Below are 23,483 nucleotides of genomic sequence, written 5' to 3'. Positions count from 1 at the left end.
ACATTAAAAATCCTTGGCTACATGATATTCCATGGCAATGAATATACCAGGCATAATTTACTTTACCATTCCTCCACTGTTAGACATCTGGGTTCTTTCCAATTTGCAGTTATTTAAAAATTCTCAATTAAAAATGAACAGCTTGTAATTAACACTATTTTCTCAGGGAAATCATATCCTTACAGAATCACAAACTTCTTTCAAAGAAAAAAGTACCATATTTATAGGTTATATATCATCGTCAAAGATGTTTTACAGAAGTATTAGCTTAAGGGGTCTAAATATGAAAATGAGAAATTAAAACTATGATAAATCACTGTTCCCATACTGCACACACATCAAATAAAATTTTGGCTTAATTTAACTGATACAGAACCTAAAAGTGAAATAGCTATAAAAAAAAATTACTGAAAAAGATATGGAAGCAACCCAAGTGTCCATCCATAAATGAATGGGATAAAGCAGATGTCACACACACACACACACACACACACACACACACACACACTGGAATATTACTCAACCATAAAAAAGAGTGAAATCTTCCCATTTGCAACAACATGGATAAATCTAGAGGGCATAATGCTAAGTGAAGTCAGTCAGAGAAAAACAAATACCATATGATTTCACTCATAGGTGGAATATAAAAAACAAAACAAAGAAAAAAAGAGCCAAAAACCAAACTCTTAAATATAGAGAACTGGTGGCTGCCAGTGGGAAGATGGGGAGGGGAATGGGTGAAATAGGTGAAGGGAATTAAGAGTACACTTATTGTGGTGAGCACTGATTAATGTACAGAACTGTAGAATCATTATAATGTACACCTGAAACTAATGTAACACTGTATGTTAATTATATTTAAATTTTTAAAAATTACTGGCAAAAAGCTAGCCAATTCTACAATTTGCAGTGTAAGAGTTTGATATACATCACAGACATGCAATAATAGAACTGTGTGTGATGAAGTCATGGTGGGAATACAGGAAAACATGAAAACATGGCCTAGTTATTGAGCAATCCACGGATACAGGTTTGCTATCTATTGCTATCGATGCATGGGATCAACATTTTGGTAGAAGTCTAAATTAAGTACAGTGAATCAAGCGTTTAAAAATTTTTCCCACTCTGAAAGGTTATACACATGACTTAGGATCACGCCAATGTTGATAAGGAAAAGTCATGTCACAGATAATTACCAAAGTCCTCCAGACCATTTAACAGGATACTCAGGAGATGCCAGGAATGTTACCTAGCACATGTAACACAATACTGACATCTGATAATTCAAAGAATGTCAACTTTCACAAACAGCCTGTTAGACTCAGTAATTCCTAATGACTATCTTATTAAAACACAGTTATGACATGTTGGTAATTCTAGCCAAAATGTATTAGTCTATGACATCTTTTCTTCTGAAAAATGCTGTGTGGCATGTGTTCTTTTCCTTATACCGAGTGGCTTAAAATTGAGTGATTTGACTAAAGAGAATAATTAAATGTAATGCATAATCCTTGACTGACTCCCAGATTAAAAAGTGAAATAAAAACCTATAATGAAAGACATTAGTAGAGCCATTTAAACATGAACTATAGGTTAAAAAATACCATTATATCAACATCAAATATTTCTAGAAAAAATAAGTGGTTTGGAAGATTTTTTTATTATTATTATTAACATATAATGTATTATTTGTTTCAGGGGTACAGGTCTGTGATTCATCAGTCTTACACAAGGTTTGGAAGATTTTTGAGTGTTTCACAATATTGTACCTCTAGATAATCCAGAGAGATTCAAGAATCACAAAATCACAAAAGGAAACATTACTGTATAATATTTAATGCCAAGTAAGCATTATATTTTTAATATAAAATAAATCATCCAAAATTACAGAGTATCAAATACTCTGAAGCACTTCAAATCTTATTTGAAACCAAGCCTCTTCAGAAAAATTACAAAACAAAGACTTGTGTTTTTTTCCTAACTTGATTCTGTATGTATATTATATATCTAGAAAGTAGACTTACTTTTTGGGATATCCTGGACAAACTGATAATCACATAGGCTTACCTTAACTCTTTGTAGGAAAATTGTAAACTTAGAGAAAATATCCTTTAGCAGATCAAACCACTGAGGAAAATTCAACATTCTCATCTGATCTGCAAGCCTAGAAAAAAACAATTCAAACAAATATAATGACTATCTTTGGGCAGCTAGGAGTTTACTCTCAAAAGATAATTCTATACTTGAGATACAGGAATTTCTCTATTTAAGTTGAGAAAATTTCATAGGGAAGAAAATTAAAAATAACTATGTCCACAGGGCTTTTAACAGAATCCCAGTAACTTAATTTTTCCAACTACTAGTGACTCCTGCACTGCTACAGTTGCTTTAACTAATTCTGAAACGGAATTTTCACTAAGTAATAGTGTGGAAATTAAAACTCCTCAATCCTTATTCTAGGAGTTTGGCCCAGAGAAGTTTCAGAGTTATCCATATTGCTATTCGTATCTTGGGCCAGTTAATAAAGTTTAGGTATCTATATGAAATAAAATTCATAGTTACAAAATATCATTATTCTCAAAATGAAAGAATAGGAATTTCAAGGGTGAAAACAAAAAATTATAGATAGGCATGAGGCAATTCAAAATCATGTATTCAAATTTCTCAAAGCCAATTAGAAGCTGGGTTTTAATTATATAGCTAAATAATTTAAACTTAACACTGCTATTCCTCTGAGATGGATTATCTTCAATTTCCCTCCTCCGTATCTACAATGTATCCTCTCCATCCCCTCTCTGTCTGGGAAGCTGACCTGCTGGGGTTGGCCAATGAGAAGCCCTTACAGAAGACGGGAAGGAGCAAAGGTACCGATAGCTCCATCTCCCTCCCTGAGAGGCTGTCTCAGGACAATTGCCTCCCGCACTGAAGATCACTCCAACTACTATAGCTCTTCCTGCCCCACCCCCCCAACTACTAAGTGTCCTCCTTCTGAATCCTATTAACTGTTCTCATCCCTGTCCCTTAAAGGTCCTGCACTGTCACTTGTGATTTTCCTACACTCTGTTCAAACCTTAGTAAATAATTCCTTAACTAAATCCTCCTTAGATTATTCTAATGTGTCATCTTTTCCCTGACTGATAACCCCAACCTAATATTTATACTTACTTCACAACAACATCTGTGTCAATATCTTCTATTTGTGAAACTTTATTAATCACACACTGCAAAATTTAAGAAAAAAAATGTCTTTAGAATTCTAAGTACTAAATGGCTCATTTCTATACTAAAAATGACCTCAATGAAAAAAAAATGACCTCAATGACTATGAGCATCATTTTACCAGACTTCTCTTGTGTCTCTTATATACACCTCAAGGTATATGAAAAACTGTATATCCTTACCCTATTAAATAATTATTCCAGGGTATGCTTGAACTGTATTAACTAAAATCCCCTACTATTTAAAATTATTCAAAACCATACACCAAACAAACAAAACAACACCCAGAACTATAATTCTTAGGAACAAGGTATAAGCCACATATTAAAATTCCAAAAGAAATTCATTTGGGGGGTTATGTTTTCTTGCAATATACGCAACAGTTTAAGTTTTAAAAAATGCTTAGACTTCAGGAGAATCCTAGGAATTACAACAGCAGTTTTTAAAAAATTTGTTTAGAAGTACTACATACAGAAAATTATACAAATTATGTTCATAGCTCAGTAATTTTTTATAAAGGATTATAGTTGTATAATGAGAACGCAGATCATGAAATTGAACACTGCCAGTAAGCACCTCTCGTGCTCCCCTCCTAGTCACTACTTCCTCCCAAAAGATACTAGTACTTTGATTTCTAATACCACAGATTAGTTCTATGTTTGAATTTTACAGAAGTGTAATCATACAGTGTATACCCCTTTGTGTCTGGTTTCTTTGGCTCTATATTACATATGTGATATTCATCCATGTTGCTTGATGTGATTTATTCATTCTCATTATTGTATAGTATTCAGTCATATAAATATACCAAAACTCTATTATCTTTTCTACTGATGACATAATTTGGGTTTAAAAAAAAAAAAAAAGAATTTGGGTTTTTCCAGTTTTTTATTACCAATAGTGCTGCCATGAAATTTTGTGTAGTCTTTGGTGAACTTATGTATGCATTTCTGTTGGGTAAATATCTAGGAGCAGAACTGCTGAGTCATAATATATGCATATATTTAGTGCTAGTAGCTACTGTCAACAATTTTTGCAAGTTGTAACAATTTTGAAACACAATGTTTTAGTGTTTGAAAGAGGTAAATGATGGGGTAATTATCATCTTTTTTTTTTGCTTGTTTTAGTTAAACATTAAAAGCTCAGAAATGGGGGCGCCTGGGTGGCTCAGTCGTTAAGTGTCTGCCTTTGGCTCAGGTCATGATCCCAGGGTCCTGGGATTGAGCCCCACATCGGGCTCCCTGCTCGGCGGGAAACCTGCTTCTCCCTCTCCCACTCCCCCTGCTTGTGTTCCCTCTCTCGCTGTGTCTCTGTCAAATAAATAAATAAAATCTTAAAAAAAAAAGCTCAGAAATGTACATTCAACCTAATGATGATGATTAATTAAGCCTAATATATTTAAAATTGTTCTTTTTCATATTTAGAAAACCTGAAGTTTTGTTAATGATACATATCTGAGTAAAAAGGCAAAACAAAGATGAGGAAAGACTGAAAAAACACACAGATTTTGGTGTACAATTATCATTTCTGAGAGATAAGGATAAGAGGAAATAAGCGTTTAACTACTGCTGGCGAGGGTGTATTTGGTAAAATCTTTTTAGAAAGCAATTCAGTTCTGTCAAATAATTTAAAAACACTTTTCACTCTCTGACCAATAATTCCACTTCTAGGAATTAGCTATAAGAAAATAGTCTTAATTATGGAAAAACCCAACAAAACTTTATACCAAAGATGTCATAGTGTTCTACAATACCAAACTGAAAACAGCCTAAATATTCAACAGAGAGGAAGGCATAATATAATGTTGATGGAATTTTACACAACCATCAAAAATGATGTTTCTGAAGGGCTTATATGAGAAAATGCTTATCTTATGATTCTAACTGAAATACATGTACAATTCAAAATCATATATAGTATGATAGCAACAATGAAAAACATCAGTAACAATTTACACTTAGAAATATTCTTAAAGTGATAATCTTTTGGCTGGTAAGACTATTTTTTCTCCTATATTTCCATATTTTGAGTTTTTAAATAAATGAGAAAATGTTACTATTATAACTGCATATATTATCACTAGGATCATGTAAAAATGAACTTAATAAAAAGATTCTAGACCAAAATATATTAAATAAAAACATACAATTACCTGTTTAATGATATTCTTTGCTGTAATTATCATTTCTTCACTATAGATTTCTAAAAAATTAAGTTTTCTTTGTTTTAAAAGTCCAAATACAAGAGATACAAGTCTTTCCTATTAAAATAAAAACATGGAATTTCACAATTTAAATATAAAATAATCTCACTCAGAAGTAGAAATATTCAACATCATGGCTTTTATTATTTGATCCTCAGACCGCTATCCTGCATATGGTATTTTCTAGAAGCCTTAAAAAAAAAAAAACCCTTTCACAGTAATCCTGTCATCAGATTATTGGAGTCACTGTTTTAAGACAGGTCAATCCTAATGTACTATAGTGAATCAAATGAAGCTGGTTTGGGGGCAAAACAATTAAGTACATTTGGCCTAGTTTCAACAAGTAGTTAGAAAGTATCCTTCTCAAACCCTGATGACCTATAAATACTCGATGAGCCCTGTGCTTTTTAAGTTAGTGCGTCAAGAAGACTGAAATGATGACCTAGACTATTTGTGGAGGATTATCTACTAACACATACAAAAATCTCTTTACTTAGGCTGTTATCAGGGCTTCTGGATTCTTTACTAGTTCTTGGCAATAATCAGCATTAAAAAGTTAGCAGATAAGGGAAGCCTGAATATGATGTATTTGTATATGCATATGCATAAAACATGTTCATAACAGGGGCTCAGTGACTGTAAATGACTGATAAATTACTATATTGATCACTTTTATAAAAGACATACTCTAATACATACACATGGATATATGTTAATTCATCCTTTATATTTTAAACTTGGTTTGTAAGTTATATAAGACCTCACTTTAAATCCAATTTCTAATTAAGGTATAAAATTATTCTCTAACTTCACAGGATAATGAACAATTATGGTGCTTGCTAAAGTCACATAGTTAGTGAAGGATTTCATAAGAGTGTGACTGAGTTTGAAACTTTAAGATAATTTTGCTGACTATAATCTGAGAAGAAAGAATGTGTTCTAAACTAAGACTGTTAGGAATTAACACTAAGCAATGACATCAATTTCATCCACAGTTCAAAGCACATACCTCTTCCAAAATTTGACAATCGTCTTCCAGTGGTCTGTTTAAGTCACTGTGAGAATAAGTAGAAAATTCTGCAATCATCATTTTATCTATCAGTTTTTCTAATTCACAAAGTTGTGATCCCAAATGCCTACAAAGGAAGAGGAAAATGTCACATATATTCATTAAAAACCCAATTTGCTCCACAATCAAGGAAACTAGTTGGCAAAACTTTTCTAGCTGACAGTATTTGTGCAATAATGTGATATTTGAGTAAAATGGAATCTGTTAACTTAACAAAAATAACTGTGATAGTTTCATATCATCTGTCAAATTCTTTTTTTCTTTACATGTTTAACCTCCAAAAACACTTAAATGTATTGTAGAAAACATGGTTTAGGAATTTCATGACTGCTTTTTTTGTCTGCTTTTCACAGACAAACTATTCAGATATTCTAAGTCTTCCTAATTAACCATTTACTGAATAGCAATGTCAGCAGCTCCCCAGCCATTCATTTATACCACAAATGCAAGTGCCTACTATAGCCCTATCGGGGAGGATATAAATACCTGAAGGACTACATGGACAGACTGACTCAATTCAATCTCTGTTATGAACTCAGAGTCAGTGTGCAATTTCCCTCAGGTCATTATACTGAAAGTCAATAAAACACAAGATTGAAAATATAAAAATACTAAGCAACAGTCTATCCTTAGAACTTTTTCTCATAAAATATAATGTTCCTTTTTAATCTACTTCTAATATTTATAGATCCTACACAGGATTGGAGAAGGACTCTAATCAGATGGGCAAAGTTGTGTGGGTGGTTAAGGCAATATAGTTTACTAACGGGATTTGGAACAACTTCCCTAGAGAAAGCATGCAGTATCCAAATGACAAGAATGATCCCATGCAGTCCCTGCTCAGGAGAGCCCTAAGGATCACCGACCTTCATATATGAAGGGATCTTCACCATACAATCTAACAGCTTCATAAAAACAATGGGTAATCTAGTTGGTCCAAACTATTTCAAAAATTAAGTGAAATAGGCCAATGAGAAATCTGTTTATATATTATAAAAAATTTTTATTTTATTTTATTTATTTATCCGACAGAGAGGTGTAGAGAGAGCACAAGTAGGCAGAGCAGCAGGCAGAGAGAGATGGAGAAGCAGACTCCCTGCTGAGCAGGAGCCCAATACAGGGCTCTATCCCAGGACCCCAGGACCATGACCTGAGCCGAAGGCAGACACTTAACCAAGTAAGCCACCCAGGCGCCCCTAAATATTATAAAAAAATTTTTAAAGCTCTATTTTTGGTGCAATTTCAAAACATGTATATTAAAATGTCTAAATTTCAATTTTATCTTAAATTTAGACATTATTGATAAAAAGCATTTAAAATATATATATATATGCCATTTACTTGAACAACTAACGTCAGAAACTGTCTTCAGTAAGACCAGATACAGCACATTTTTAAAGACTAAAATCATGTGACCTTTTAGACAGAGCCATTGTTCTTATATAAACAGCATATTTAGTAAGCAGTTTAGTGATAATTTTGAAAAACATCTGATAAGTGAAATAACATATAAACTTGCATTTTGCAATATGAAAATTGTATTTCTTATAGCTAATTAGAAGACTAATAAAATTCTCATAAATGGCACCAACATCTCACAATAAACTAATTTCGAACATACTAGTACAAACTAAAACATTGCCATAAGGGAAATTTAGCAGGGTCTAGCAAAATTACATAGGCAATTAACCTTTGACCTAGGAATCTCACTTCTTGATATGTGTCTCAAAGATACACTCAAAAATACAAAAAAGAACATACATTCATTGCAGCACTGTTCATAATTGCAAAGGAATAGAAACCACACAAATGTTGACCAATGGGAGCTAGCTGACTATATTATAACAGACACTATACACTTTTAAAAAAATCGAGGAATACCAATGAATATACTATATACTGCTAAGCAGCAGTTTCTCAATCTTTTTTGTTTTTTCACTGTTGCCCCAAGTCCTTTTAGACATTTTTATTCCTAATCACCCCACACATATACTTAATATCACAAATATAGTGTATATCTGTTTATGTACCTTGGCCTTTTGGAGGGCCACAAGCCACTATAACATCTGATTTTTTTTCACCCTTCAAGAACCAATTCTTGTCCTATTGAGGCTATATATCTATAGCCTCAATGGAGGCTATCACCTATCTTAGGTTGACAGCCCCCACTGAGAAGGCAGACTGTAGAGGGATCTCCAGGGTATACTGTAAAGGTGAAAACAGCAAGGCAGAGAAAAGTAATACAGTATACTAATGCTTATCTAAGATGAGGGACAGAGAGATGGCTGGATGGATGACGGGTAAATATAAATTAAAACTTTTTAAAATGGTGACTTATAGGGTAGGTAGGAAGGAAGGAACCAGAGAGAAGTTAAATTTCTTTGAATATCCTTTGTTTCAGAGATTTGACTTTGGAACCACTCAACTACTTAACATAGTTATAGCACAACATTATATTTAAAAACTTCAACCCTTAAATATCAAAAGTAAATGAAACAAATGAACTTAACTGCATATCAAGTTAGCATCAAATGTATACAAAGAGGAATTATTTCAAGTAACTTTAAAACATAGAAATTTATCCATTTATCCCACAAGGCTATAGCTTGAGGAAAAGAAGAGAAAGAAATCCTCCATGTTTGCAGCAATAATACGTTAGTTCTGAGAGCACTCTATGTATCCTGTGGGATACGGCAAATGAGTAATTATGTTAGGGTCATTAGGAGCCATGGTTTTCAGCCTGTATACATATATAAGATTAAAGTAAAAACTTTATGGCCCTGAATTTAAATTGGAAATATCAATACAAACTCATAGTTTTTCTTTAAAAAGGAAAACCTATTTTCTAGCTCTGTCCACTACAAAGGCCTAGAGATAATGACCAATCTAATAGCGAGGAACACCTCTGGTACCCAGACTGTAATTTCTAAATACCATTTCCTACTAAAAGAAACTACTGCTTCTTAGAAAAATGGTGGATTACAAGTCTGAGACAGAAAATGTATAATATGAACATCTAATCATAACACAAAGTAAGAAAACTATCAATCAAAAGCGCCTGGAATCACGTAAAATGCCACAAAAATGAACTTGAGGAGGTTCCTACAAAAGACATAACAATCTGAATGTCGACAAAAATAAAAACAGCAAAAAACTTAAATACTTCCAATATATGTAAATTCATGTGTTTATAAAAATGTATTTTTTCAAAATCATCAGTTACCTTTGGAACATGCTAGATTTTCAATTCGTTACTTTTAAAACTGCTAAATTAAAAAAAAGGAATCTAGATTTTATCCTGCCTCTCCTTGTAAGAACTGTCCTTAAGTGTTACCAAATTGTTATGGAGAAATACCACTTTACAGAACTATTCCAATTAATAAATAAGGAAGTATAGAATTAGAATATCGTTATTATATGTAACCCATAATGAGATGATAAATCTAGGCAATGACCATCAATGGCTGCTGCTAATATCATAAAAAGAGAGACAACCAGATATATACCTCTTTTTTGGGGGGGGGGGGATTTGGAATCTGATCCCTTACTTAAATATAAATGCCTTAGTGAAATGTTACAGTAATATCATCTCTTTTGCTGAGATAAAATAAGTATTTGTATTTTTTATTAGTTTCAGAGGTAGAATTTAGTGATTCCTCAGTTGCATATAATACCCTCTGCTCATTATATCAAGTGCCCTCCTTAAGCCCATCACCCACCTAACACTGCCTATCCCCTCCCCTAGATATATGCCTCTTGGCTGAAATACACACCACTACCTATTAGGTGCTCCTGCCAAAAAGTAAACCTTAAATCTAATCAAGCCTTTAAGTCTAACTACCAGTTTATAGAAAATATAGGCAAAAGAAAAACATGCTAAACCTGGGGATGCAGTCGGCAAAATCCAGACTGTGAAAAGCTTTATAAGATAAATACCTCAATTTCTTCAGTAAATATCTTGAAAGGGAGAAAATGAGAAGAATGGGGAAGTATATATCAAAAGGTATTGATATATATCAACCAAAAAAAAAAAAAGAAAGAAATGTATCAACCAATCACAATGTATAGAATTATTTGGATCCTGATTTCAATAAACACATTATAAAAAATAAATCTGAGACAAGAAAATTTGAATGACTAGCTTTTTGAAAATTTGAATGACTAGCTTTTTGAAAATATGAATATTATGTTGTAAAATATTTTTATCTTTCCAAGATACATAATGAAATATTTGCTAATGAAGTAGAATGATGTTTTGGATTTGTTTCAAAATAAACTAGGAGTTTATTTTGGATAGGTGGATAGAAAAGACAAAGTTGGCTGTGAGTTGATAACTCACAGGTGATACACGATTTACCCAGCTTCATACAACTCTCTTCATATAATTTCCTATTTCTGTGTATGTTTGAATTTTCAATAAGTTTTTTAAAAAGCAGCAAGAGTAAGACATAAATCTACACATTACTTTAATGGTTCTCAATTGATTATTATGAAGATCATAGATTCCTTTTCAACACAGACTAAAGGTTAACACTCAAGTATATGTCACTTCAGGTATGAATAGTCTTCAACAAATCCCAACAAAGAATTATGGTGAGAATCTAGATGACAATATCTACTGATGTTTGGGCATCAGAATAATAAAACTGTCATTTTGGCATAACTTAAATGTGAGGTTCCATATGACTCAGATACTACATTAAATAACTCAGTAGCTTCATTTTACGTATTCTTAAATTAATTTTAAAGTCCATAAATACAATAAAAAAGAACAGATATAAATCTCAATACTAACACCAAATAGTATTTATTATGTAATCACAGGTATATGATAATATATAAAGATTTGTCTAAACAAATCCTTAAACAAAATTCCCAGAATTATAATGTTCTACAAGAGTCACCTATTTATCTTTACTATTTTTTTTACATTCTTGATGACTTTTGACAATAGATGCAATAATGGCCTGCACATTATTAACCACATCAAAAATATTTAATAGATAAATGTGCTAACAGTTTAAAATTATGTATACTAATAATCACATACTGTAATTTAGAATGATAAATCTACTGAAACAACAAGTAACGAAAATACCACATTCTGAAAAAAGTATTTAGGTTCATTTATCTAGCTAAATAAGCTGGAACAACTCCAATACTTTCTACTCTGATATGTCTCAATGTGTACATTAATTCAGACCTTCTAGTAAGTTGTATGTTCACTACAACGACTGTTGTGCTGCTTTTATCAGAGAAACTTATATATCAGTCAACTGTACTGTAATACTAGTTTCATCAAATAGCAGCACATCGGCTTTTTGACTTTATCCCAGAGCATACAATGCGGATGTCTTCTTACTATATTGTTTTGAAGATCTAAATTATGGGAGATTATACCAGGATTAAAGATTATGTTACTTTTTTATAACTTCCAATAATAAAAATCCCTTAAGTGGAATCCCAAGGTGACCTCTGATGAACGAAATCATAATAAGCTGGAACTTATAATTAACTCTGTTTTCTACCTTTTATCCCCCCAACCCCAGAAAAAAAGAAAAAAAAGTCTTATGACTAGAAAACAAACTAGTTTCATTAATTGTTATCAATTACTATGGTAGGTCCTGGCTCAGTGAACCTACAACTCAACTGCCAACTTATAACCCGATTGCCCATGATTTAACATCTACTGCACTATAAAATCAGCACTGATGTTCAGGGTGATTTTTTTGAGGTCCTATAAATCCTCAAGCAAATATATTAAAAAGCATACATAGCTCTCAGGTCAGATGAGACCTGGATTGAATCTCAACTCTACTGTTTTATAACTTGCTGTATGACTTGGAGCAAGTTATCTAATAAGACTTTCTATGCTTCAGTTTCCTTATCTATTAAAATGAGGATAAGATTACTTATCTTATAGAGGTTTTTTGGGGGGTGGAGGGGGCCAAATAACATATGTAACATACTTTGCACAGTACCTGGTACAGAGCACCATTCAAAAGGTGCTCTTATGTTTTATAGTGGTGGTGGTTACAGAATAATGGTGGTAGTAAGTAGTAAGGGAAAAAAAAGTTAACAACAATGAAAACTGAAAGTTTCTACATAAACCTTTACAATAAGAAAGAGCAAATAACACTATATCCCTGAATTTCAAAGTAACTGAAGATTTTCTATTTCAAAATCTGCAAGATACCAAGGTTCAGATATTTGTTAGGCCCACAGTGAGACTTCTGTATTACATCTGCACTTGAATGTCCTTACCTCAGCATCACAATTAAGATAGTGTGTATTGTAGGTCTCTTGCCTACTTATCAGCATTAGTGATGTAAACTGTGTTCTTAGTTTATTAAAATGATTATGCCCAATGCAGGGCTCGATCCCAGGACCCCACTGGGATCATGACCTGAGCTGAAGGCAGACACTTAACTGACTGAGCTACCCAGGTGCCACCAATCTTTGATTTATTTCTCAGGGCTATCCTATTCAGAGGATAAAAGCACTCTATAGAATCAGCTCCCAATATTTATCAACATTCATAATATTAGTGAAATCAAGTGAAAGACAACTTCTGTCATTACAGAAGTCAATTTTTCTAAAGTAGTGACAAAATTAGTGTTTATTTTAAACATATATTCCAGGGTCCCTGGGTGGCTCAGTCAGTTAAGCATCAGATTCTTGGTTTCAGCTCAGGTCATGATCTCAGGCTCGTGAGACTGAGCCCCACGTAGGGCTCTGCACTCAGCACAGAGTCTCTTTGTCCCTCTCTTTCCCCCTTCTGCATCACCCCACTCTCTTTCTCTAATAAATAAATAAAATCTTTAAAAAAATAAAAATAACCTGGGTGGTTCAGTCAGTTAAGCATCTGCCTTCAGCTCAGGTCATGATCCCAGGGTCCTGCATCAGGCTCCCTGCTTAGCGGGGAGTCTGCTTCTCTCCCTCTGCCCCTCTCCCCCCACCCCTGCTTGTGTGCTCTCTCAAATAAATAAAATCTTTTTAAAAAATTAAAAATTAAAAAAATAAAAATATATTCCATTCATTCAAAAAACAGAAATATTTAAAATTTCAGAGGTAAAAGGGAAACTAAAAATCATTTTGTCCATGCTAGGAAACCAAAGTAGGCTTCAAAGAACTATGATCCACCCAAAATTAATTGTAAAATTTTAGGTACAGGTATATTTTTATGGAAAGACGATCTAATCAACAGCTTTCAATGGATTCTCAAAGAGAATCGTGACTCAAACTTTTTCTGTAGACATCCAAATCTAAATTAGGTTCCTCCCCTAAGGTTAGAGCTCCATAATAATCTGTACATTCATCATCATACAGTATTGCACTGTAGGATGACAACACAGTCATTTCTGTCTCCTTCCTTCTGCCAAATAAATTGTAAAAACAGAGTAGAGAGCATCTCTGCTTTGTTCATGACCATATTCCCAGTAATCTGCCTGGTGTCTGATATGTAAAGGTGATCAATAACCATTTCTTGAATGAATGAATCAATCATTTATGTCATTAAATTTGGGCCACCTTTTAAAAAATGCATTCTAAATAAATATTCCAATTACCTATCCTTAGTCAACAAGAATTTATAATTCAGTTAAATTTATTTTGAAGCTAACTTTTCCAGAATGTATTAAATATCTATTAAGTTACAGAACACATCTTCCATACAACTTCTTTATTGTCACTTAGTAGTATAAGGTTTGGATGGGTTTTCCAGGAGAGGGACTTCTACAAGGATATTGCAAGCCTGCTTAACTGAATGAAATTTTGATGGCCTGTACCTGGTTTATCTATAAATTAAACATTTTGACATGCTCTCACATAAAATAACTAAAACCCAGGGGCATGTGGGTGGCTCAGTTGTTAAACGTCTGCCTTTGGCTCAGGTCAGGATCCCAGGGTCCTGGGATCGAGCCCTGCACGGGGCTCCCTGCTCGGCGGGAAGCCTGCTTCTCCCTCTCCCACTCCCCCTGCTTGTGTTCCCTCTTTCGCTCTGTGTCAAATAAAAAAAATAAAAATAAATAACTAAAATGCTAATGTTAAAAATATTTTCAAAATAAGAACGTAGGAAAAATTGGGTGTTTTCCATCACCAAATGGAATTTTTTGCAATGTGATAAACACTGCAAATGAGAATTTTAATAATTATCGAATAATGATTGTTATATACAAATATAATAATTACATTATTAAATAATTATTTAATAATTATTAAATTTAAAACCTATCAAGAACTTTTAAAATGACCTTAATTTTAGATATACTGGTATTCCTTCGTGCACCTTGATCTACTAACTTGACACAAAACTATTTCAACATTTTGGGAATGTTATTTTCAAAGTTGTGACTGGCCTTTCCTTAGTACCATCTACCAGAAAATTTAATTTTGTTTCTCCATTCAAATGTTTCTGTAAATACTGGTCCTTATAGTTTTTGTATTGCTAAGACTAAAATATCACAATGATAACATTACTAAACAGATCAGTCTGTAAGAAAAAATATTCATGTAACTTACATACATTCACACTTCCCCAGCTAACATTATACACTAAAATTCATTCTTTAAAAACTTCTAACATTATTTCTAAAAGCTTACTTAAAGGACATACCGGAAGCTGTGAATGCCCTGAAGTTCCTGCTGTAGAACCTCTTGTGTTGTTGCTATTAAGTCCAATGCTCCAACAAATTCAGAAGTGGATAACAACACCTGTACTGTAGGCTGAGTCTGGTGTACAGTGGCCATTAACTTGAGTTTATTGTACACTTTAACACAATTGTTTCTGGTAAGTGCCAGTCTTAAAATGTGTAGTGATCCTTCACACATTACTTTATCAATCTGTGCAATTTTATCTCGAAGCATCTTTACAGCCTGGGAAGTTTTCTTGAGGTAGTCCTGCAATTCGTGTTGAGAGGTCATTGCATGAAAAAATGCTTCAGAACGTAGAGAGATCTGGTGAGCAATGTTTACTTCCACAATATCCAGATAATGGCTCAGCTTAAGAAGGAAAAAAAAAAATCATGGAGTATTAGAAGATTACCTTCTTTGACTATCCAAATACTTTCTGAAAATGATACAGGATTTCTACATATATCTTAAATCCTATTGAATGAACTATTTGATTATGGGATTCTTGATATTGGCCATAATAAAATGGAAGGGAGATGAAACGTTAATAAACGTAAGACAAAAGAGTAGAAGAAGCCGATTTACCTTCTTCCTCTGCTCCTGCTATTACCGCCCTCCAAACACCAACTACTTTCTAGAAAGTAAGAGTACCCCACAATAATCTGAGATTATAATCTAGTTTCAGAAGTTCTAAAATCTGAGAGAAAATGATTTCCTTAATCCCCACACCAACACACATCACTCATCTGACCAGAATTTATTATAGTTACATTTATTGACCTCTTCCTTCTATATACCAGGCACTGGTATTTTATATACATAATTTTCTAGTTTTAACAATCTTAGAATACAGGTATTAGTATTCTTATTTTACAGATGAGGAAACTGAGGCTCAGAGACATTAAATATTTTGAATAAAGTCAGGTGGTTAGTAAGTGGCAAAACTAAAATTTGAACCTAAGTCTGTCTGACCCAAAAACTGAAGCTCTTTCTACTCTACCACTCTGCCTCAAAAGAATCTGTGAAAGACAGATTCATGATCCGGTCACAAATTATAGAAAATACTAGAATTCATTGGGATGTTTTTTCAAGGCTGCTTACTTTACATTTCAAAAATTATTCTTTTATCAATTTGTAAAACTCAGTTTATTTCCAATATATTTTCCTCTTAAAAGGCTGACAAATGCCTTAAAAGAGTTCATACATACTTTATTTGTAACACAACCAAGATTAATTCCTAGAGCAACATATATTAAATATGCTTTCTAATTTCAAATATGGACTCCTAAAACTTGATTTGCCTTTTCTTCCTTTCTAATTGCATATGCATTTTTGGGGCTACATTATCTTTCCATTTCTCTCCCACTTTTTAAACTTTTAGATTCTTCAACCTATAGCTCAAACTTTAGGCATTATCTCTCAACATCTCTGAGTCCTTTCCCACTTTCCTCTTGTGATTGAGTTCTAGTTTCAAAGCACTGTGGACTGAAAATATGCAGGGAATGATCCCAATCTTTTGATACCAGTTGAGATCTGATTTGTGACCTAGGATGTGATCTATTGTGGAGTATGTTCCATGGGCACTAGAGAAGAATGTACATTCTGTTGCTTTGGGATGTAATGTTCTGAATATATCTGTGAAGTCCATTTGGTCCAGTGTGTCATTTAAAGTCTTTATTTCCTTGTTGATCTTTTGCTTAGATGATATGTCCATTTCAGTGAGGGGGGTGTTAAAGTCCCCTACTATTATTATATTGTTGCCGAAGTGTTTCTTTGATTTTGTTATTAACTGGCTTATATAATTGGCTGCTCCCATGTTAGGGGCATAGATATTTACAATTGTTAGATCTTGTTGGATAGACCCTTTAAGTATGATACAGTGTCCTTCCTCATCTCTTATTATATATGATATAGTGTCCTTCCTCATCTCTTATTATAGTCTTTTAAACCAAAAACTGTAGTATTGTATTTTTAACACAATACTGTATTTTTCAACTATCGTATTTTTGCTGCAAAATAATCATCCTTGCGATGTGGAAATAAGAAAAATGGTACCTCAGCAAAAGTTGATTTTCCATGCTTCAGTCATAAAGAATACAAAATTAGCCAATATATTGTTTGGGATAAATGTAAAGCAATTAATTGTGTTATCTAATACATCCTTTAAACTGAAATTCCATCAACTGCTATTTTAGATAAGAAGCACTCCAACAATTAGCTTTTCCTTTTTCACCAGCACAACTTGTTTTCCATTGAATCAAATGCTTTTACTTTATCAGTTAAGATTTGAAGGCAGTAACAATAAAAATGAAATTAAAATAGCCCTTACTAAATAACTAAATCAGAACCCACACAAAGGTACTACTTAACTAGAATATAGTTTTCTACATGGAAAGAGTAAAAAAGAAATTACCTTTTCTTGCAGCAACTTCGAGGAAGCTGCATCACGATTTCCTTTTCCACCAGCAGTATTAAAATGAGACCATGGTAAAACTGAATTAAAAGTTAAGGAATCGTCCAAGGCAAAATCTGGTTTCATAAAAATCTATTAAAAAATGTATTTTCCTCAATTAGATAAACATTTTTTTACATCCATTATCCCTTCAAACATCATAAGACCATTAAACAATGATTAACTTGGACCTGAAGCATAAACAGCAAAAAGCAAGTGATGATACGTTGATTTACACAAAAATCTGTATAAAAAATGTATAAATAGTGTTTCATCAAGCTAAAAATACTCATGAAAGATAGAAAATTATTTTTTGTCTTTACCAATGGAGGTGATCATTCCATTACTATGTAATCAAATTCACTAATGCAGTCCCACCAGGCACACACCAAAGGGAGATGGATATCTCTTATCCCCAAATTTCTATATTAGTTCCCACTGACAGTAGTTTTTAAAAAATGCCAAATATCAAATTCTCTGTATTTATATTTCTACTTTCTCCTGCTTAAAATGCTTTCAAAATTAGTTTTGTAGATAGACATATACTAAGTTTTAAAACCAAAACAAATTCAATTCTATGAAAAGATCACTCTTTCCTTTACATACCACATCTATCTGGGCACAAAGTCCTACCCATTATATTTTCTAAATAAGACTTGAATGCTCTCCTCTACATCTATAGCATTTCGTCGGTGCAGCTCTTCATTATCTCTGGATTACAGTAAATGGCTATTTACTCATGTCCTTCCTCAATCTATTCCCTATACTGCTGTCAGATATACTTTTAAAATGCAAGTATAAATGAATTAACTTCTCTGTTTAAATCTCTCAATGGATTCCCATGACCTAAGGACCAAACTCTTTAGAATGGCATCAAAGGCCCTTCATTTTTTTTTTAACTCCCTCACCAATTTGTATTTTGCCACTCCCACTATTTACAAGTTACATTCTAGCAATACTCAACTTCCACATCCTCTTGTGCTTAATTATCTTTGTACATGCTTTCGGCCTAAAATGCCTTTCCTGCCTATTTTCCTAGAGAATACCACCAAATCAAAAGGGCAAACATTATCTCTGTATGAATACTTACCCCATCTCTGAACACATCAATCGCCCCATCTCTGAACTTAAGTACATATGCCACATATATTTATATATCTCATACTTCACAAAAATTATTTATTGAATATATGTATCGCCTCCTGGAGATCATATGTTCCTTTAAGACTGGATTTATAGCTAATTAATCTTTGTATCTCCAGTACCTAGCATAAGGCCTGAAACATGGTTTAACTTAATTTCTATGCTATATTTTATTATATTTACTGATTCATTTTATCTATACCCAAAAATTAGTATAAAGTGATAGGGAAAAACTAACTAGGGACATGAGTGTATTTTCTAGTCCCTGCTTTAGTATAATTAAAAGTACTGATTAATTCAATGAATATTTACTGATGATGTAACCCTTATGCTAGGCACTAAGGGGGAAACAAAGATAAATTATTACATAGGTCCTAATCCCAAGGATCTTTAGTCCAATGGTTGTAATAAAATATATACATAAATATCTTAAAAGAAGAAGAGTGACAAATGCCTTAAAAAGAAGGCACAAATCTACATAAAATACTATGGAAATTCAGCAAGGGGCCAATTATCTTCAGTTGGAAAGAAATGTATTCATGTAAAGTTGCCATTTAAGCAAGAGAATGTAAAGAAAGAATTAGATATGGGGAGGTGAGGAAAAGTCTTCCAGGCTAAAGGAACAGTGCAAGTAAAGAACAGAGCCTGCAAAATAGTTTGGCTGAAGTAAAGAATGTGTAAAAATTAGTAAGCAAAAGTTGAGTGTGACTATGATGGAAATGAATAATCAAGGGCCTTAAATGACAGAGTTTGAATTTTATTTTGTAGGAATCAACTACTTTAAAAATGACTGCCTTTTTGTTTCTGTCTGTTGTCTTTCTATGTCTTCTCACCTTAGAGAGCAGTTATCACAGACCTCTTTGAGAATCTAATTAATGCAATAGACTCTTTCCCCGGGGGGGAAGAAAACATCTATTACACATCTCTCTAAAATTTTTCATATAAAGGACATGTCTCTGAATAATTTGAAGGGGTAGTAACATCAATAAAATTCTTTCTCAGAATGGAGAGACTTAGGGCGCCTGGGTGGCTCAGTCGTTAAGCGTCTGCCTTCAGCTCAGGTCATGATCCCAGGGTCCTGGGATCGAGCCCCGCATCGGGCTCCCTGCTCAGCGGGAAGCCTGCTTCTCCCTCTCCCATTCCCCCTGCTTGTGTTCCCTCTCTCGCTGTTTCTCTCTCTGTCAAATAAATAAAATCTTTAAAAAAAAAAAAAAGAATGGAGAGACTTAAACATATTTGTAGATTTCAGTAATGAAGAAGAAATTGATGATGACAAAACAAAGAAGAAAAGTGATACACAAAGTCCCAGAACAGGCAAAGTGGTTAAAGTGTAAGAAAGTCAAATGAAAGCTTCTTATAAGGCAAAACTAAAGATACTAAAGATTATAAAAAATTAAAGATATTAAGAAGCAGTATTCTCATTTATTAAGCTTTGTTACCTTAGGTACTTGCTCCAGATCTGTCCTGGATTTATCTATTAAAAAAAGGAAAAGAGAAAATATGATTTTTTTTACACTTGTTTTCATTTTATTCCATAAAATATACTCACCAACTAGATCTCAGGTCCTTTCCAAAACTAACCTTCCTGGGTTGGACTCCATGCCTTCCTGCCTCTTCTTTGAGCGTGCTTCATCAAATACCCTGCCTCTGCCTCTTTCCATATCTTCAGCCTCTTCCCTTCTAATAGTTCCTCTCTGTGTATATACATGCTCAGTTCTCTTCCATTAAAACAAACCAAAAAAAAAAAAAAGATAAAGACAAAACCCATGGCCTGGACTAGGCTGAGGCAAGGGAAGCCCTCCAGTACAAAACTTAAGGAAGCACTCACTCTCAGGTTATGCAAATGCGTCTCCTGCCTCATCTAGTGTTGACCATGCAAAAACATTCTTACACTCTGTTCTCTCAAAACCCTATATTTCAAATCCTCAAGTCATATTCACAGTGGTAGTCTCCATTTCTTTCTCTTGTACTCACTCTTTAATATATAGGATTGTGTTTTCTGTAATCACCACTTCAAGTCTGAATGCCCTCCGTAAGAGATCCTAAATTGTGAAATCCACAGAAACTTCTCAGTGTGTAAACTGATCATTACCACCGACTGGCCACCAAAACCTGTGCTTTGATCTCTAATGTATCTCTCAAATGCCTAAATTCCTCTCCATCTTCATTATAACTGCTATTAGGGCCACATGATTTCTCACGTGTATTACTGCAATGGCCTCCAACCGTCTCTTTGCCTCCAGTTTATCAACATCCTTAAATTTGTTTTCCACAACTGTTTTCATGGTGAAATGTATAATCATAAATCTGATGTCTGGTTAAAAATATTCTGTGGCTCTGTACAGCTTTTAGAAAAGAAAAATTCCTTAGCATGGCATACAAGGCTCTTCAGGATCTGACTCCCCTGCCTACTTCTTCAGCCTCACTTCTTACTCCCAGTAGAGCCAACATACTGAACTCTTGCAGTTCTTTGAACATGCTCTGTTCTTTTTTTTTTTAATTTTGACTCTATTGCTTTGCATACACTGTTCCTTCTTCCTGGAAGGCCTTTTCCCCACATAAATCTTTCTCAGCAGCTAGTTTAGAACACAGGCAATCATCAACTCTACAAGTTTTCTAAGGCTTAACAAATTAGGAGCTCTATACCATCTTGCCACGGTGAACTTACTGCTTGATATACAGGGCTTCAATTGTTGGTTTATTTATGTAACCCTACTCAGGAGACTATCAGCTTCTTGATGACAAGTGCTCTTTGTTACTCATCTATTTTTAAACAACAAGCAAAATACCAAGCACCCAGATGTTAAATAAATATTTGTTGAAATGAAGGATAACACTACAATGAGACCCACGGTTTTTCTCTTAAAAGCTTTTGGAAAAGATTATGATCATAGGCTATAAAAATCTCACTAAAAATAAAAATTATAGGTAGAACAGCCATCAAGGTCCCAAAATTAAGATTTTGTTTGTTGATATTTATGCTATGCTACAAATATCACATATTTAATCTCCACATTGTCTACAAATAGCACATAATCATACCATGAGTATATAAGAGAGTCCTGTCAAAGGTATCTTTAGAAGGACAAATATTCTTGCATCTCTCATGTATCTTCTCTCTCTATAAAAAGACAAATAACAAAATCAATGCTATGTAGCAATATGAATATTCAAAGCATCAAAATGTTTCACAAAAGAATATACCAAATTAGTTCTACAATTTTTAATGTGAAATCACTAGCCTCTTGAATTTAAACACAAGTAAGTATGTTTAATAAACCAATACAAGCTCTATGAACATCTATATGCTTATACTCATCCCATTTTACATAATTATAGTAAAATCTCCATAATTTTAGCATGAAGTGGGAATGCAAATAAAAAATCCTTATTTATAGAGCAGAAATCAATTGAAAATAGTTTTTTAAAACAAGCAAGAAAATGTGAAAACCTATATACCTAAGACAGGTTATTAGTTGACACTGAGTCAAGAAAGAAACCCTACACTGATTTCAGATTAGATGGGCACTAACAACAATTTTATCTTTTCAGAGATACCATAAATTAGGACACATAGGGAAAATGGAGTATGGAAAGGAAAAAACACTGAGCTAGTAGTGTTCAGAGTTCTAACAGCAACTGTGGCAGGAACTACAGGATTGTCTTCCAACATGGCTGTACCATTTTGCAGTCATACCCACAATGAATAAGAGTTCCTATCAGTCCACATTCTTGCCAGCATTTGGTGCCGTCAGTGTTCTCAATGTTTGTAATTCTGATAGATACATAACAACATCTCATTGTTGTTTTACTTTGCAATTCCCTAATGACGTATAATGTTAAGCATCTTTTCCTATGCTTATTTGCCAGCTGAATGTCTTCCTTCATGAGATGCCTGTTCATATCTTTTGTGCATTTTTTTATTATGGCAAATACATATAACATATATGCCTTTAAACTTACCACTTAAAACTCTTAGTGATGTTGACTATCATTCCATATACTTACTGGTCATTTTTACATCTTCTTTGGAAAAATGTCCACTCAAGTCCTTTTCCCATTTTTTAGTTGTGCTGTTCTTACTGTTGAGTTTTAAGAGTTATTTGTATATTTTGGATACCAATCCTTTATCATACAGTGTCTAGCCTGTATACATTCTTTTATTAGTGTCTTTCACAGAGAAGTTTTTAATTTTAACCAAGTCCAACTTCTCAATTTTTTGTTTCATGGATTGTGCTTTTGATGCCATTATCTAAAAAATTATCACCAAACTCAAAGTCATGTATTTTCTCCTATGTGATCTTCTAGTTTTACAATTTTGCATTTTACATTTAGAGCTACAATTCATTTTGTGCTAATTTCTGTGAAAGGTATGGGTAGTCTGTATCTAGATTCTTTTTTCTTCCCTTTTTTTTTGGGGGGGGTGGGGGTGGGCAGGTGTATGTCTAGTTGTTCCAGTACCATTTACTCAAAAGCTACTGAGTTACTTTTGTACCTTTGTCAAAAATCAGTTGACTATATTTGTGTGGGTCTATTTCTGAGCTATTTTGTTGCTTTGATCTATATGTTGTCTATTCTTTCACTAATACCACACTGTCTATAGTACTATAACCTCACAGTAAGTCTTAAAGTCAATTAGTTGTCAGTCCTGCAACTTTGTTCTTCAATACTTTGTTGGCTATTCACTTTTCCCTTCCTATATAAACTTTGGAATCAGTTTCTTGGTATCTACAAAACCCGGATTTGCTGGATTTCAACTGGGATTG

At 33.4% G+C, this 23,483-nt stretch overlaps 1 protein-coding gene across 4 annotated transcripts in view; it reads right to left on the bottom strand.

Annotated features, from left to right (window-relative positions):
• VPS54 (VPS54 subunit of GARP complex) overlaps window positions 1-23,483 on the bottom strand; it is an 82,543-nt gene that overhangs the window by 44,350 nt on the left and 14,710 nt on the right. For all 4 annotated transcript variants that reach the window (XM_021699138.1, XM_021699141.2, XM_044918762.1 and 1 more), the window contains exons 4-11: window positions 21,760-21,838; window positions 20,157-20,191; window positions 17,536-17,667; window positions 15,106-15,491; window positions 6,432-6,558; window positions 5,372-5,479; window positions 3,166-3,221; window positions 2,068-2,164 (exon numbers count right to left, since the gene is read on the bottom strand). In XM_021699138.1, coding sequence (XP_021554813.1) covers window positions 2,068-2,164; window positions 3,166-3,221; window positions 5,372-5,479; window positions 6,432-6,558; window positions 15,106-15,491; window positions 17,536-17,667; window positions 20,157-20,191; window positions 21,760-21,838 — 1,020 coding nt within the window. The remainder of the gene's footprint in view (window positions 1-2,067; window positions 2,165-3,165; window positions 3,222-5,371; window positions 5,480-6,431; window positions 6,559-15,105; window positions 15,492-17,535; window positions 17,668-20,156; window positions 20,192-21,759; window positions 21,839-23,483) is intronic.

This window comes from Neomonachus schauinslandi, chromosome 10 (assembly GCF_002201575.2).
Source record: "Neomonachus schauinslandi chromosome 10, ASM220157v2, whole genome shotgun sequence".
Taxonomy (NCBI): domain Eukaryota; kingdom Metazoa; phylum Chordata; class Mammalia; order Carnivora; family Phocidae; genus Neomonachus; species Neomonachus schauinslandi.
This window is presented reverse-complemented; position numbering and strand designations above follow the sequence as displayed.